The sequence below is a fragment of the Hydractinia symbiolongicarpus genome, chromosome 1 (assembly GCF_029227915.1).
Source record: "Hydractinia symbiolongicarpus strain clone_291-10 chromosome 1, HSymV2.1, whole genome shotgun sequence".
NCBI lineage: Eukaryota > Metazoa > Cnidaria > Hydrozoa > Anthoathecata > Hydractiniidae > Hydractinia > Hydractinia symbiolongicarpus.
In genome coordinates, this window is record NC_079875.1 from 32,550,079 (window position 1) to 32,567,500 (window position 17,422).

At 33.5% G+C, this 17,422-nt stretch overlaps 3 protein-coding genes across 3 annotated transcripts in view; all 3 read left to right on the forward strand.

Moving 5' to 3' along the window:
- The window catches only part of LOC130649993 (AP-3 complex subunit beta-2-like), a 38,246-nt gene extending 31,882 nt beyond the window's left edge, over positions 1–6,364 (forward strand). Inside the window, exons 12-26 of the mRNA XM_057456025.1 lie at positions 933–995; positions 1,065–1,418; positions 1,489–1,554; positions 1,641–1,754; positions 1,830–1,911; positions 2,494–2,612; positions 2,902–3,142; positions 3,226–3,401; positions 3,875–3,947; positions 4,028–4,152; positions 4,228–4,401; positions 4,558–4,600; positions 5,025–5,109; positions 5,318–5,557; positions 6,183–6,364. Of these exons, the coding sequence (XP_057312008.1) occupies positions 933–995; positions 1,065–1,418; positions 1,489–1,554; positions 1,641–1,754; positions 1,830–1,911; positions 2,494–2,612; positions 2,902–3,142; positions 3,226–3,401; positions 3,875–3,947; positions 4,028–4,152; positions 4,228–4,401; positions 4,558–4,600; positions 5,025–5,109; positions 5,318–5,557; positions 6,183–6,324 (2,097 nt within the window). The 3' untranslated portion in view covers positions 6,325–6,364. The remainder of the gene's footprint in view (positions 1–932; positions 996–1,064; positions 1,419–1,488; positions 1,555–1,640; positions 1,755–1,829; positions 1,912–2,493; positions 2,613–2,901; positions 3,143–3,225; positions 3,402–3,874; positions 3,948–4,027; positions 4,153–4,227; positions 4,402–4,557; positions 4,601–5,024; positions 5,110–5,317; positions 5,558–6,182) is intronic.
- Positions 6,365–6,516: 152 nt separating this feature from the next.
- On the forward strand, positions 6,517–10,022 carry LOC130650057 (uncharacterized). Its single transcript, XM_057456029.1, has 10 exons — positions 6,517–7,084; positions 7,165–7,306; positions 7,377–7,490; positions 7,568–7,622; positions 8,075–8,195; positions 8,280–8,368; positions 8,713–8,904; positions 9,165–9,257; positions 9,372–9,450; positions 9,534–10,022. Exons 1-10 carry the CDS (start codon positions 7,019–7,021, stop codon positions 9,972–9,974), a joined length of 1,392 nt encoding a protein of 463 aa, XP_057312012.1. The 5' UTR covers positions 6,517–7,018; the 3' UTR covers positions 9,975–10,022.
- A 141-nt stretch (positions 10,023–10,163) lies between these two features.
- On the forward strand, positions 10,164–14,849 carry LOC130650025 (uncharacterized). The gene is made up of 14 exons (XM_057456027.1): positions 10,164–11,016; positions 11,100–11,232; positions 11,312–11,466; positions 11,697–11,730; positions 11,852–11,940; positions 12,157–12,209; positions 12,281–12,360; positions 12,437–12,526; positions 12,719–12,843; positions 12,963–13,023; positions 13,181–13,605; positions 13,911–14,024; positions 14,100–14,202; positions 14,275–14,849. The coding sequence occupies exons 1-14, from the start codon at positions 10,775–10,777 to the stop codon at positions 14,560–14,562; spliced, it is 1,992 nt and encodes a 663-aa protein (XP_057312010.1). The 5' UTR covers positions 10,164–10,774; the 3' UTR covers positions 14,563–14,849.
- Positions 14,850–17,422: the final 2,573 nt, after the last annotated feature.

Below are 17,422 nucleotides of genomic sequence, written 5' to 3' on the forward strand. Positions count from 1 at the left end.
TCACTCTTCTTCTGCTCCATAAAAAGAATACAACGTAAAACTTGTATAAACTATATTAAAAAAAATCATGAAATAGAGCTTATTATAATCAGTTTGATTGCTCAATTTTACTTACTAGTCTTTTGCTTCCGGCAAACGGAAAATCTGGAAATACGGGCAATTGTTTAGCTTACTTTTATTACAGGTCAAAACTTAATTGTTCTAAAAAACAAACTACTCCTTGTGAAAAAATATCTATGCTGATTTTATATGATTATTTTTCTATCAAAATTTTGAGAATCTCAATAATTCTCTTGGTATACTTCGCATAGCAAACGTGCGCCACAATTTTGCTTCGCAATAATGCAGATGATTTTGTTAGAGGTGATTTGTCTATATACGGCCTAAAATTCCAGCAAGTAAATGTTCCCCATGCCAAAACAGCAGCCCTGTGCGATGTTTTGGCATTCACCACACACCTACATAAAGTCTCACAAAGTTGCCTAATAATGCCAAATAGTTACCTTAGTCATTCAACTTCACAGGTCAGCAAGCTAAGAAAGTCAATCCGTAGCTTGGGTTGGCTTGAAATACCTGTTTTCAAATTCTAACACTTAAAAGGTTATTACTTTAAAGGCTTTTTTAAAGGCTTTTTTTAACAAAAAATGCACTTGGGATAATATTTTAAATACAAACAACTTCCAGTTCAGATTTTTTTTTCTCTGCCTGATTTAATAAAGTAATAAAGGGGTTACGATATTGTGTTACCAGCACCTTAAATATGCTTCCACACATTTTGTTTGTTTTTATCTTTTATCTTTTTTGACATAAAATTCCAACAGCGCATTTGAAAAAAACTGAGAGGAAATGTGATTATTTGTACTGTAGTTCTAAAAAAATAAAGACTTTTAAGGGAGTTTCGCAATTTATAATCTAAGAAATTTCTATTATAGTTGGAAATCCTGACAAATCTAGCAACTGAGTCAAACATACCAACAATTTTAAGAGAGTTCCAGGTATGATTATTCTTTCTATTTTCTCTTAATGATTTGTTTAGTCTTTATATAGTAAATTCTGATTTTCAGACATATGTTGCCAGTTCGGACAAGGAGTTTGTTGCTTCAACAATTCAGTCAATTGGGAGATGTGCTTCGAATATACCGGAAGTTACAGACACTTGCTTAGCTGGATTAATCAGAATGCTTTCCAACCATGATGAACATGTTGTGAGCGAAAGCATCATAGTTGTCAAGAAACTTTTACAAATGCGACAAAAAGACCACAGTGATGTTATTGTACACATGGCTAAACTACTAGAGAAAGTACATGTGCCAATGGCAAGGGCGAGCATCCTATGGCTGATTGGAGAATACAGTGATAGGATTCCAAAAATATCTCCAGATGTGCTGCGAAAAATGGCCAAAACATTTGCCAGTGAGGTGAGGTTTTGAGATATTGAAAATAGACTGTTTGTATAGTGTTAGGTATAAATATTACTTGTCTTTTTAGGAAGATATTGTGAAGTTGCAGATTTTAAATCTTGGTGCAAAATTGTATGTTACAAACTCAAAGCAGGTCAGCATGCTTGTTGCAAACTCAAATTAATCAATTTTCTTGTAGAAATATTTAAAACAGCAGTGATAAAAAGTTTTTATATATAGACTCGCTCGCTGTGTCAATATGTTATCCAGCTGGCTAAGTATGATCAGAACTATGACATCAGAGATCGTGCCAGATTTTTAAAGTTTATGTTATTTCCTGCTGATAGGGCAGAGGTAAGCAAAACCTTTCTTTTAAACCAGTCTTTGAGATTCATGTACAATATTAATTTGACAATAACTATATTATAGGGAACAAACAACCTTAAGAAAAAAGCTAAGAAAGTCTTCTTGGTAGAAAAACCTGCTCCAGTCTTACAATCTCTTTTTAAAGGTAAAAAAATACATAAAGATAGTGGCAACTTTTTAATGTCTCTTTTTTGACTGTTCTATTTCCCCCATTTTTTATTTTTATAATAATTTAGGGCTTTGATATATGGTAAAAGTACAAGTGTCTTGTGAACTAACTTTGTTTTTGTTTTTACAAGAAGAGTTGATTCGGTGGCTTTTTATCCAATCAAAACAGAGAAAGAATTAAGTAGCTATCTGATAAATAAAAATAATAGAAATAATATTAAAGGTTTTGCTATTTTGGATAATGTGCTTGGTAGCATTTTCTCCCATTTTAGTACAAACTTATGAGGAGATTTTTCTTGTTGTGAATGTTGTAAATGTTGATTAACATGTTGCAGAAATATTAGCATATAAGTAAAATACACAGTTATTTTTCAAGATTGCCTTGCATTTAAATTGTGTCCGAACCTAACCAACCAAACCCGTGGTTACTACTGTCATATTCTTTCTACATCTTTATACCCTAATTCGTACAATTTTCATGTGAGTTTAATTAGTACGTCGCAATATTATTCGTGAGGATATTGAAACACATCGTAAAGACATTTCTATAATTGTATAGACAGAGGAGAATACCAGTTAGGCTCGTTGTCACACATGATTGATGCCAAAGCAAATGGTTACCAAGAATTACCTGAATTTCCTGACAAACAACCAGATCCTACAGTTCGAAATGTTGAGGTGACGTAAATTTTGTTTAATCGCCATGATTATCTAAAAAACATTTTTTGAAGTTACGGAGATTTACCTCTTTTGATTGGTAATTAAAATCTTCGTACTTTTTCCACCAGCGGATACCTCAATAAACTTTTTTTTTCACTTGTAAGAAAGCAATAAATAATCATTCTTCCTTGAAAATATTTTTTCATAATGAATTGCCTCTTCCATTGCTTCTTCCTCCTGTTAGCCAATTATCAAAATATCAGAATAGTAGCCTTAATTGTACTAATATTGCTTTTTTTAACTTTAGATGCTACCTGTATGGGGGAATCAGTTTCTTCTTACAAAAGAAAAAGATGAGGATAAAGATAAGTCTTTTTATTCTGATGAAAATGAGGATGATGATGATGATAATGAATCAGAGGAGGATAGTGATGAGGAGACAGATTCCGATGAAGAGTCTAGTGAAGAGGGGACAAACACAAAAAATGAAGAAGAAAATACTGACGACGACAAAGAAGAATCAAGTGAAGAAGATGATTCGGAAGATGGTTATTTTTTTAACAGAATTTTTTTAAAGTGTGACTCAAGATTTTGATTGTAAATAATCTCACTGGAAAAAATTTTGTTCTAGAAAGTGAATTTGAAGAGCTGTCTGGAAGTGAGGAAGAAAGTTCATTGCCTGCAGTAAAAGCTAAGGAAGATGAAGAAAGTGACGAAAATGTATCTGATGACGATGAGGATGATGAAGATGATGACGATGACGATGGTGAAACATCTTCAGAGGAGGAAAGTGATCAAGAGACGCAGGTACAGACAGAATTTGTTTTTGTTAAATATCGAATAAATTATAGTGTCCTGAAATTTATATTAAATATGCTTTTTTTAGTAAAAGTAATACGATTGCCTTACTTACACAGAAAAAGTTTGCTATTGCGTGAAATTTATTATAAAAACGTGCAAAAAATAATATAAGTAAATATATAATTTTTTCAATAGCAGGCTTCAAACAGGAAGTTTGCTAAAAATGAAATTATGCCTCTAAACCTCTTTCCTTGTTATATAAAAGGAATTTTAACATTTAAATTTTTAATTTTGGTTTTGTGCATACAGGTTTTCTGCATGTTTTTGTTAAGAAAAACAAATAAATAGCATTGTAAAAAATATTTACACAGTATTTCGACACTAAAACTGTTTTTAATATTCTGAATATTACATAGAAGTAATGTGTATTTTATAAAATGTTTTGTATAACATTAGTATTTAAAAAAAATTGTTTTCAGGTAACAACAAATAAAACTGTATCGTCTATGCCACATAAGAGTTCCTACGACCAACTATTGGATCTGGATGATGGTTGGTGCATGTTTGGTAACTTTAACGTATGCCATATTCTGATGTTTTTTCTAATGACAGCACTGGTTGTCTCATCTTAGATTCAAGTAGTTCTGTACCAGCAATAAATGGTAATGCACCGGTACTTACACCCTCTTTGGTATCTGACATGGAAACTTTATCTATGGAACCATCCAACTATTCTAACTATTCTCGTCAAATATCAGTAAGAAAGATTTTCAAATTTCATTTTTTTTTAAATTTAATACCAACTAAATTTAATAAGATCAGGTATTTTTAGACGGCATCTTTAAAATCCTATGAACTGTTAAACAAAATCAATGGAAAAGGTCTCACAGCTGAATACAGGTTTACTAGAGGCCCGTGCATTTATTCAAGGACCATGGTGGGAATTGAAATCGACTTCAAAAATCAGAGCAACAAAGAGATCAAACATCTTCATATTGGCAAGAAGGTAAAATCTTTCAAACGTTTTTTCTATTTCTCTATTAGGTTCTTCTAAGCAGTCATTCTATCTGAAAATTAGTAAATATTTTCTTTTTTGGTTTGAGCAATTTTTTTAGCTTTTTGAATGTTACCCTTCTAACATTTTACTTTGTTCTTTTTTCAGAAACTTGCTTCAGGATCACAGATGCAAGAGTTCGCAGAAATTGGTCAGTTTAACATTTGTTTTCTCCTAAAAAAAAGGCAAAAGGGCGATATTATTGAACCACTCTATAACAAGTCCAAAACAACTTACTGAAGCGAAAATATTTTGTAACTCTCAACACATCATCCAAACTCCAAAGGTAGAATTTAAAAGATGGAAATAAATATAAGAACTAGATTTAATGATTGATTATTGTTGGTTAATAATTCCAAAGTAAAATTACAACTGCTCTTAAAAATGCAAATTCGTTGTGTTTTCCGACATTTGTTTTGAATAATTTAAAAGTTTTCTGTGTTGGTTTTTTTGTATTTTCGCTTTCAAATGTATGTAGTTTGAAATATGGTATCATTCAAAAACTATTTTTCTTGCTATCGATAAACCATTGCACTCAGCACGAAGCAATAACTAGTACTCACTTTTGTGTCTAGGAAGTTTACCTGCAGGACAACAACAAGTTGTATCAATTGGCGTTGACTTCAAGGATACCATGCAACCCGTCACATTTGAATTGTGGTAAAAATCAATTTTTTCTATCAACAAAGTATTGTCACTGGTTTCAAATAAATTGTTGTAACAAAAATTCTATCTCTTGTTTTGTTTTTGTTGTGCAACATGTGTTTCCAAAACGATTGGTGCAGTGATTGTTGTGCAAATGTTGTGCAACTGTCATGCAACAAAATTTAGGCTATTGGAAACTGTATCAAACGTGTGTTTTTTTAAGCACGGAAGTGGATACATTCTCCGTAACAATCAAAGTTCCGGTGGGAGAATTGGTGAAACCTGCTAATCTGACAGAAAATCAGTTTGAAAGTGAACAGCGCCAACTTACTGGTATGACAGAAAGCAGACTTGAATGTAAATTGAATTCTACCTTTGACCACAAGGTGTTATGCAGTAAAGTGCTACAGATTACAAACATGCAACAAGTTCCTTCACCACCTAGTGATGAAAACATACTGAGGTAATGCAGTTTTGATCTCTCTAATCTCTATCTCTATAATAATAGCTGTATTCTGTTCAAAATGGTTGTAATAATTTTCGCAGAACCCAATTTTTACGGGCCTCTGCTTTTTAATTGCATGCAGCATAATTTCAAAAATCACGGCAGAACCCGGTCATTTTAGTTTGGAAGTTTCTTTTTTTTACTTTTTTCTCTTTTAAATACTTTATCTATAGGAATATTTATTTATTGTATCTTTCTACATCTTCAGACGAATATATTAACACGTTTTCTAAGGAGCATCAAAGTCAGCTAGCTAGCTGGCTAGCCTTTTTTTATTTTTTGTTCTTTTTATTCAGTTTGGTACATTATTATTTATTTGTAATTGGGGTTGTGGTTGTGTTTTTCTAGCTACCTCCAACTAAAAAAAAAAAAGTAAACAGGATAACGACAGGCGGTTTTCTGAATTTTTTTAAACCAAAGTAGCGAAAAAGGTTTTTTGTAAAATGGTATTATGCCTATACTCATATGCAACACAGTTTACCTGTACTGTATATTTACCCCAGTGTCATGACTTATTTTTAAACTTAGTTTGTTTATACCAGTTTTACCAGGCAAAGAATAAATATTGCTATGTGATCTTTAGGTTTGCTGGGAGCTTGATATCTTCAACCCTTCCAGTGCTTTTGACACTGAAAGGTCATTCGCAAGAATGCACGATCGTTGTCAACTGTGAAAAGATGAGCATTGCTTCCTTGCTGGCAAAAGAAATTAAAAATGGAATATAAATTTAAGCACAAATTTGAATAATATTTTTATATCATGTAATTTTATGTGTTGTGATTTTGTCAAACCTCTTCCATCAGTATTTATTGAAGGTTTTGCAGTTACCAATACATGTGGCATATTTTTGTCATCTGCACCCTAATGCAGGGGCTGATCCGTATCATTTTGGACTTCAATACACCCATTTGAGAGACGTCTAGGATATTTAGTTTTGCGTAAATAATAAAGAGACATAATTTTAAAAGGCTTGAAAAATGCTGTATGTGTGTACATGGGACTATAAAAGTGCAACATAACAATCAAATGCCAACATAGATGATTAACATTTTAGATACTTGTCAGTGAGACTCCCCACCAAATATACTGTTGTGCATAGAATATTTAGGATCAACTCCGGTGTTGGATTTTTTTTTCATTTATAGGACGAGAGAATTTTTTATAGTTGTGACTCTTTATATTCATTTTCTCCCTATTTTACACTCTAATTGATGATTTCTCCATGTTTTTCAAGCTGTAATTTTAATAGAAAGTGTATTTTTAATAGTATCAAAATAAATTTCTTTCTTTTGTGAAGATTGGCAACACAGTAAAGAATTAAAGCGTTGTACAGATATAAATGTTTTGCGTAGTGTTATCTTTTGTTATTAACACAAGAAAATGCTTTGACGTGCAGTTTACATTTTAGAAAAAGGAAAAATGGTCAAGTTAAACGCAACACTCTTAAAATACATGTCACGTGAGGATTTTCGTGTTCTGACTGCAGTAAGTATAACATTGATAGCGGCCAAGTATTAAATTAGTTCTTATATTTATGTATACATAATGTACTGCTGTTCCCTTAGGTTGAGATGGGCATGAAGAATCATGAGGTTGTTCCACCATCCTTAATTTCTCAAATTGCTAGTTTAAAACATGGAGGTTGTCACAAAATACTTAGGGAACTAGTGAAGAACAAGTTATTAGCGTACGCCAACAATAGACAAGGTAAACTTTTTATACTTGGTATTAAAAAGCAAGCTTATTGCAAAACTTGTTATAAATTGTTTATTTTTAGGTTGTGGATATCATTTAACATACGCTGGTTATGATTACTTGGCATTAAAAACTTTAGTTGCTAGAGATGTTGTGTACTCTGTTGGTAATCAAATAGGTGTTGGAAAAGAATCAGGTATTTGTATTTAGTAGCATTTTTCTTTACAGCAATAAATGTGAATTAAATACACATATCCTGATGACAATTTATAGACATCTACATTGTTGCAGATGAAGAAAGCACTCAATATGCCATGAAACTCCACAGGTACATTAATAATAAAAGTTTTTACCATAGTTTTCGTAGTTTTCTCACAACCTGTTTTGTGGTTTCAAGTTTCTATACGCCATGCAATCTTTTCCCTTTCTAATATTCAGGAGCCATGTGTTACACGACTCTTGAGTATTAGAATGAAAACGAGCTAATGGTTGCTAAAAGGCAATAACCTGGATAATCCTTCTCCATATGGTAATGTCTATTTAAATTACATACAAAAAACATCAAGTCTTGATTTGCAATTACATTGCCAGACAGATAATAAAGCGACTTTACCATGGGATCACCATACAGTAAATACAATACCAACATAAGGCAGAAATTAATATATTTCTCACTTACTTTTAAAATGAACTGTAATCTCGCACACAACATTGTAAAAATAAATTAAAATTTATTTAGGTTTTACAACAGTAATACAAAATTTTAATATTCTTGATTAGACTTGGACGCACGTCATTTCGAAAAGTTAAAGAGAAGCGTGATTATCATAAAAATCGAAGCAATTCTTCGTGGTTGTATTTGTCGAGGATAGCTGCAGCTAAAGAATTCGCGTTTATGAAAGTAACGTTTTTAAAATTTAAATTTGAAAACCACCTTTCCGTTCATTGCAAATTCATAGCTATTAATTTTCATACTTTTTTGTAGGTTTTGTATGAAAATAACTATCCTGTACCTAGACCTGTAGATTTTAATAGACATTGTTTAATAATGGAGTTGGTTGATGCTTTTCCACTGTAAGTTTTTACAACTATTTATATGTGTTTGTTTTGTTTTGTGAGTGAAGATTGATGTCAGTTAATAGTGAGTATCGATGTATGTCTTTCTTTGTTTTGTGGTTTCAATAAATGTGATAAAATCTTCTTTTTTTGTCAATCTTTCTGTTGTGGTTTCAACGAATGTTATAAAGAACTATTTTTTGTCAATCTTTCTGTTGTGGTTTCAACGAATGTGATAAAGAACTATTTTTTGTCAATCATTCTGTTGTGGTTGTCAACGAATGTGATAAAGAACTATTTTTTGTCAATCTTTCTGTTGTGGTTTCAACGAATGTGATAAAGAACTATTTTTTTGTTTGCAGGTATCAAGTAAACAACTTAAAAAGCCCTGGTCACACATACAGTGAATGTATGGAACTTATCCTCGGATTAGCTGCTCATGGTTTTGTACACTGTGATTTCAACGAATTCAATTTGTTGATTACAGAAAAAAACAAAGTTATCGTAATTGACTTTCCACAAATGGTATCAACATCGCACGAGAATGCTCAAATGTTAGTATAAAGCTAAATAAACACTAAAAATATAGTCCCTTGGAATGTGACATTATATGGCGTTCATCGATTTTGCTGATTTTTATACTTATCTATGGAGAAAACCGTGGTTTTAGAATAGTAATGAAACATGCTCTTCCGTTAAAACTTGCGGTAAAGCGAATGTGAGCATACGTCGTTTTTGTGGCAAACAATAACGCCTGTCGTTCATTTAGTTCCATTTAAGTTTTTCTTAATTTATGTTTACATTATGATTACAGGTATTTTGACAGAGATGTGCAGTGCATACGAGAATTCTTTAAAAAGCGCTTTGGTTTTGAAGGCGACCGCTATCCACAGTTTTATGACATTAGGTAAAAAACACTTTATATAGGCATGTAATGTCTTAAAAATAAGCTTAATGCTAAATATTAAACGCTACAACAAAATCGAACCAAAAAAGAGAAATCTGCCACATTTTGTTATAGGAGTGTGGATGATTTAGATACGCAAGTTTGTGCAAGCGGATTTTCTACGAAACATGATGAAGACAAAGAATATGAACATGTGAGTGTCACAGCAGAGTTTATGTGCAATGTATTTCTTTTTTATTTGAAATGTAGCTGATAGATAGATTGTTTTCGATTTAGGTTATATCTCAAATGCGACAGCACCATATTGATAATACCTCTGATAGTGATGATGATGATGATGATGATGAAGAGGACAATAATGACGACGACACGGAAGACGAAGAAGATAAGTGGAACGAGAAGGAGGTGGACGATGAGGAACAAGGGAGCCAAAAAGATTCTGTTATTGTTTTAGATGGGGAAACTTCAACTGATTCAGAGCTTGAAAACTTGCATGAGATGAATAAGAACTATAAACCACACAGAGATTGTAAAACAAAATCACATTTAACTGTTACGAAACCTAAATACAGCCAGAGCGACATCAAAGAACGTGTTAAAAAATCTTTATCAAAAACGCAAAAAACTAACCGTCGTAGAAAGGTGAAAAAGGGTGAAGCAAACGTGACTACCAAACAAAAGGCTGAAAATCGAAGTATTATAAAGGATTCTTTGTGAATGAAATTTTGTGTTTTCGCAAATATAATAATTTTACACAACTACAAATGGATGTAACATTTGTTTTTGCAGAGCTAAGTCATCAAGCGAAGCGAGCTAAGCGAAGCAAAGCCTATTTGGTATTTGGGCAAGCATAAAATTAGTTACCAGGAAACATTTTCGAAAAGTTTGTCAGTTGTCCACTTATGACTCTTAGTCAAGTTTCGCTCCAGATTGAAAAGTGTTTGCTTACTTGCGTATTTCAAAGAAATATTTTCTGCTTGATGATTTTGCGTACTCGGGTGAAGTGACTTTTGGCGCGACATGTGCAAATCGAACACGAACACAGCGTTCAAACTAGTAAGCGAGGAGAAAAAGTGAAGAGGGAAAAAACGCAAACAAGAAAATTGCGGAGAGAAATAAAAGAATATTACCAAAGTTTTTTAATTTTTGCGTGTTTTCTGATGGCTCTTGAATTAAGTTTATAGAAAAACAGTGCAGTTTTGTTCACATGCTTTTGTTTACGCGTGTTAAAATCATTTTTTATTACGGTGGCCGCTCTTAATAAACGTCACCTTTTGGTTTTTGGTTTTTCTTACGAGCAAGAAAACCTGACGTAATAACTTGACGACTTATTTAGACACACATGCATTTAAAACGAAATAATCTGTACTAAATAATTTAGAAAATCCTTGTTTAATAATTTTGTTACTTACAGCTGTACAGTTCCTAAGTATTAAAAGCATCATCTTTGTTGTTGACTTTGTAAAGTTATTGTATAAATATATATAGAATATGTAGAACAATATTAAAAAGTCGCGATGGTTGACCAACCTCCCATACTGAAGGAAGGCGACACATATGAGAAATGGCGAGCTGAAATTGTGTCATGGCGTGAGCATACAGCGATGGAACTGAAAAGACAAGCTTTGGCTGTACGAGCAAAATTAAGTGGGAAAGTTCGTGAAGCTGCGTTGCGTTTGGATGCTGCTGATTTGAATAAAGAAAATGGAATGTCTTTCTTGTTGGATAACCTGGATCAAATCTTCCGAAAGGATAAAAGGTGAATTCAATTTTTATTCCTGTTTTGTTTGTTTTTGTTTTTAATCTTTCAAATTTAATCTTTACACTCTTTTTTCTGTTCAGACGAAAATGGGATGTTGCGAAGAGTGATGACTCGAATCTAAGCGCAACAGAGAGAGCAAGACAACGAGCAGCCAAACTGTCTGCCAAACTAGCTGCAGAAGGGAAGTATCAAACACAACCCATGTCTTTGTTGGTAAGCTGGTTATGTTTCATTGTAAGTAGAATTAGTAGAATAATTCCATGCATATTTTTACATTATATCTGTCGTCTAGCCACAGGCAATATCAAACCCTGTTGATCAGTTTATCAAAAATAAAACCACTGGATTTTCAACTGCGTCGAATCAAGCTGCTACTATGCCTACAGTAAAAAAGCTGCAAAATGGAGGCTACTTTGCGGAGATGGACGTAAATGATATTCCTGAGAGGTATTTCCGTTTTTATGGGAATTTATGAAGAGAAAATTGTTAAGGGTTAGATTTTTATATTTCCAGAATTTTAAAATGTTTTCTGTTACTCATCGTCTGTCTGTAAATTCCTATGTATGTGTGCTGATTCGCAAAACTAAATAATTTGGAAAAAATGCTCTACACTGTATTTTAAATATAGTTAAAACAAACAGAAAAGAAATAACATTTAATATTATCTTTACATTTAGACAGTTTGTAACAGACCCTTCACTACTTGAACGCGTGAGTTGTGTTTTTTACTGCTTTTTGATATCCTAATTTGATGAAATGAAAATACGCAAGCAGCACCAACCTCTAAAATTACCAGGCTTTTAAAATAATGATTCTACGTATTACTGTGTAGGTAAGCAAGCAATGTGGTGCTGCAGTGACTCTACGTGGCAAACAACTTTCCACTGAAGACAAAAGAAGAAGCATCATATCAGGAATAGCGTAAGTTTTCTGTTAATTTCTGAGAGTGAGTTTGTACCAGGAAACTTTTCGGTTCTAATTATAAATGTAAAAAACAAGAGAAACATGCTCTGGTTCTATTGCGTTTCATTTTGTCGTTTTTTTGTTTTGTTAAGTTGAAATTCAGATTAAAGAGAAACACAATGCTGATACTCAAATTTATAATAACAAAACCAACCTTGGTATTTATCTTTGTAGTCAAAAACCTTTAAGCATTATGATTCACGCGGATGTTGCTGCGAAAGTTCAAGGTAGGATAAACTACTTATTACCAGTTTGTACAAATCTTTTCACAACGTGTACAGATGTGTCATTTTTTTAGTTGCGCTGCACAAGTTTATGGATCTTATTACGAACTGTAAGAAGTTCGGACCTAATTTCACTAGCAACAATCAACCCTCTGTAGGTGTTTCTTATAGATTTTGAACTTGCTTTTCAGTTGGACTACGAGAGTAACTTTTTTCTTTACTGTTTGTAGGCGAATTATTACGTACAAGATAAAATATTCGTGGGTTTAGATGACGCCCATCCTGATTTTAATGTTAATTACTCACTTGGGGGAGACAAAGTATGTATTTTTGCCTGTGTTTTTATGATCACATCAGGTTTGTATTATATATTACCCTTTTTAAACCTGAAACCTGGTTAAGGATTATCAAATATCGGGTAGAGGTTAAGCAACATTTTACCTGAAACGTAATGTGAAAAGCCTTCGCATTAATTATATGAAATGATTCCTAATTTTTTTTTTCATCGTTAGGGTACAAACTTCGGTTTTATCATGCAACAATCCGGTGGTAAAGTGTTCCTGCGTGGTAAACGTTCAGGGTATTTAGAGCCCAACTCTGGTCGGGAATCTTTTGAAGCTCTTCATATTTACGTTAGGTGAGTGTATCAATTTTGTGTGCTACATACGTGCGTGCCAGTCTATTTCATCTTCCTGCTAATTTCCTCTTTCTGCTAATTTCGTCTTTCGCTTAATTTCCACGTTTTGTTCTTTGTAGTCATCCTCACCAGGACGGTTTAGACTTGGCTCGCCAACTTTGTGAAAATCTGATCGACACAGTGAGTATGAAGCTATGGCGACGTGACCAACAGATAATGGATCGAATTTAACCTCGTCGTTCGTTTAATCGTTTGCTTGTTGTTTTAGGTGGAAGAAATGCGACTATCAGTTTTTATTATATAATGTTTCATTAATAATTGACAGTCCGTATTTTAGGTACACCAACAGTATCAAAGTTGGCTGCAGAGAAAACGCAATGAAGAACAACGCGAGTACCTTTATTCACCATCACAAAACATCCATGAAGAACAATATGACTTCAATGCTGGTCAAATTGAGCATGTTAAGATGGCATCAACTAAAAATCAATCTTTTTCATCTGCAAGTCGGTATGAATTAACGACAGATGAAAGTAGGCGGTTGGAGGTCCCAGCGACAAAAGAGGAGTACATTTATCCCCCCAGAGAAGATATTATGAAAAGACGACACGACAGCAATACTGTTGAAAGAAACCATACAGATATAGCAAGACCAAACCGTACGCACGCTCACTCTGCAAAAGATAATATTAATGAAGAACTGCACGCCTGGAGTTCTGATCGAAATCATCAGTCTGCTACGAAGTATGACGATCGAGTTCAGTAAGATATATATATATTTTAGAAAACAAAAAGGTTAAAAAACGATTTACAAACCTCTTTCGCAATGGTCATCATTACGTTAGATCGGGTCACAAAGCGTTCATGCGTACCAATTAAAATGGCGTAGACTTCGCGTCAAAATCAAAGGAGGCGCCATTTTGCGTCTAGGCTTATCGTTAACCCGTGGAAAAATCAACGGAGTTGCCGTCCTTTATATATCGCATCTCCCATGTTTTAGTAGCACATATTTTTTTTCGTGCTCAAACAGACGGACTACGGCTATTATTAAAATTCTTACTTTCTAGTGGAAATACAGATCAGCGTGAACGTAGAAACAACCACACAAAACGTGATAGATTTCGTGATGACACGAGAGAAATGAAGGAAACACCAACTGCGAAAAAAAGCGATGCTAGCAGGTAATGTAATACATGGTGATATAATGTGGAATGTTGATAACTCTTTCATAAAAAATTGACTTGTTTACTACTTAGACGTCGTTATCGACCTTATGACGACAAATGTAACGAGCGTGATATCAGCAAATATGAAGGGAAGACAAAAGAAGAGCCGAGAAAGAAAAGAAAATTTAGTGAGGTAATTACCGTTCGTTGCTTTTGTTATTATAGTTTGTTGATGGTGGTCATTTTTTTTGTTTGTTTTTCGTAGGATCCTAAACTTATGGAAATACGAGGCGACAGAAATTTGCGTGAAGACTCTTTATATGAACCGAAGGCGGAAGATGTTAAGCCGCTAAGCGATGCATTTTTGCCTCCCCCACCCGTCCCTCCTTTATTTAATAAAAAACATGGAAGAGATATTCGAAAAGATCGAGCGCATTCAGATTTATTCAAAGCACCAAAGCCACTGACTATTAAGAAATCAACTTCAGGAGCATTAAAGATGGGAGCGTTGAGTTCACTTACAGCGTACGATGGAGACTCAGATGAAGACTAAACGTGATAATTACCGGCATTGGTGTTCCTCGAATAAAAACCAGGGTGGCTCCACCAAAGAACTAATATACGAATTAATATCCCATGTTAATTTAGTATATAGTGAAAATCAAAAAATTAGAAAGAACAATTGGACAAGAAATGCGTTGCGATAATTGATGTAATTTGTAAGTGAAAGAAGATTTTTACGAAACGAACCCACCCTTTGACTCTGTTTGATTGTTTGTTTGAAAAGACTATGAGTTTTTTTGCCGTGGAAATAAATTTAAGGACACCGTGATGATTAAATGCATTGATTTTTAAATTTGTTATTAAGAAGAAATCCAACTTCGATCATCTTTTTTTTTTTTTTTTTTTTTTTTGATGTAAGGGATAGCGAGAAAGGAATAGCCCTGGAACTCGCTGCTCTTCAACACCGCAAAATATGCGGTCTTGGCTGTATTTTAAGCGAGCGAGACAAACTATGGCTATGGCTTGTTTTGTTACATACTTTGTCACCAGGCTATTATTATTATTATTATTTTATTATTATTATTAAAATATTTACACAAGTTAAAAACTTACAGTTGTTATTAATGTTCCACCTGTTAAAATATGTTAAAAATTATAAAACAAGTAAAAACTATGTAATATGTAAAACTAACCAATAAACAAAAGAATAAAAATTCATAGGCGTGATAAAGTTACTTAATTTAATTTCAAAATATATTTAATGTTTTTTTTCAAATTCATGGATTCAATAGATTCTTCTTTTCTTATTCTTACGGTAAGCTATTGAACAATTTCGCGCCAGTGTAGCAAAATGATTTTTGCCCGATTTTGAGTTTAAATTTGGGTAATTGAACGAGGTATCCATTGTTTCTTCTTTATTTACGCAATTCAAAATGCTGGGAACTGATTTACCAATTATTTGTTTGTCGCTCGTTTTTTCAATGACTTAATAATAATAATCGGAATAATCATCATTGTTATAAACTTTGTCGAAATTAAATAATTAATAGAACCTTGGGGTATCCCACTGAGCAAAGTCTTTTTCGCTGAATTCCATACGCGTCCTATGGTATCAAACGCTTTAGTTAAGTCAATGTAGACTACTCCTACCATCAGACCAGTATCAATTAATTTTCGAATGTCATGAAAAAAGATAGTTGAAGCAAGTTGAATTTGTCAACAAATCATTTTGTTCGAGATAAATTGTCAACTGAGACTGGATGGCTCGTTTAAGAATTTTAGAAAATATCGGAATTATGGAAATTGGCCGGCTGATAGTTCTCGGGGTAATTTTATATCGGCACTTTTATGTATCAGTAGGATTTTTGCTTCTTTCCAGGATGATGGAAGAGCTCCAGATCTATTTGACATGTTTTAAAATACAAGAGGTTGTGATATGAACTTCGCACAGTCTTTTATCATGCGTGGTGGCAGTTCATTTTTAGTTGTTTGTCAACAAATATTTTCGGGACGTGTGTAAATTCAAAAGATTTAAAAGACTTAAAATTTTATATAGCTCAAAGTTCTCTGTTATATTAAAAAAAGAAAGAAAACTCTAAATCAGGGTCAACCTCGATCCCAGCGCAGCGGCGATGAGAGACAAAAAACCCTGGGAACGAGGTTGAATCAAGTTTGAATCTGAATAATTTTGCAGGTATAAGAGCTTTATCTAATTTTTGTTTTCGCGCTTGTGGCTATCCAGCTAGCTGTTTTATTTATGTGTAGAAAATTTATACCCGTGAAATTTGTTAAACTTGTGATGTAATAGTTCCATTGAAAGAAATTTTGTCTCGGTTGATGAGCAAGCTCTCCTTCAGAGTTAATTTAAAATCGTTACTCTTACTGTCACTACCTATATTTGTAAAATTACAAGACGATGGAGTATATGGTTAACTTGTTTTTACAACATGTTGCACATTGTCGTCCACGTCTACGAATCGTAATTTTATTATTAGACAAACTACAAAACAAGCTAACGTGATCTATTACTATTGAACGACGTGGGAATATTTAAATATATTTAAATATTTAATATTTAAAGAAGCGTTGAGTATGTACGTTTTTCGAAGACACTTCACGTATGGATTAAGCTTTGTTCTTTTTCGATGACATTGTATTTTTTAATCGTGGTTACAAGGTAGGTTTTTTACTGTTTTAACTTACTGAAGTCATCTCAAATTTCTTTAAAGATATGTAATTCAGTGTGTCTGTTAGATGAGTGAAGCCAAATTCTTACCGCAGAAAAATGGTTGACTTTCTGTTAGTAAGAAAAATGATGCTGAGTCTGCTGTCTACGTCTGACGAGTATATTCTGCGTAGAAGCGTCCATTAAATACAGTTGCCTAATTCGAATTGGGACGGGGCAAAATTTTTGTTCGAATTATAGAGAGATTGGTATTATAGAAAGTCTCTGCAATTGAAACTTTCAGCTTCATAGAGTGAAATACAGAGAGAAACAATACGATTGCATCACCAAGGGAGTCAACTGTATCAATGGTAGGGTGAATTACTAAATTAGTACTCTTAGGTAAAACAATAAAAATTTCAATGCGGAAGAAAATTTACTCAGCATAGGTCAGAAGATATGCAAAAAATAGTAATAAAAAAGTTATAGTTAGCCCGAAGTTTGTGCTGCAGGAAGGACGGTCGCTCTGATATGGCTAAATTGTAGAAAGCGTGAAAACAAAGAACTTCCTTCGTTATCAATTCTCTTATTCGGGATTTTACACCTGTGTCGACACGGGAAGAAGAGGTAAAATTAAATTCATTGGCGGAAATGTTCTGTATGGCTAGCTAGCCTCCCTCCCTCCCTCCCTCCCTCCCTCCCTCCCTCCCTCCCTCCCTCCCTCCCTCCCTCCCTCCCTCCCTCC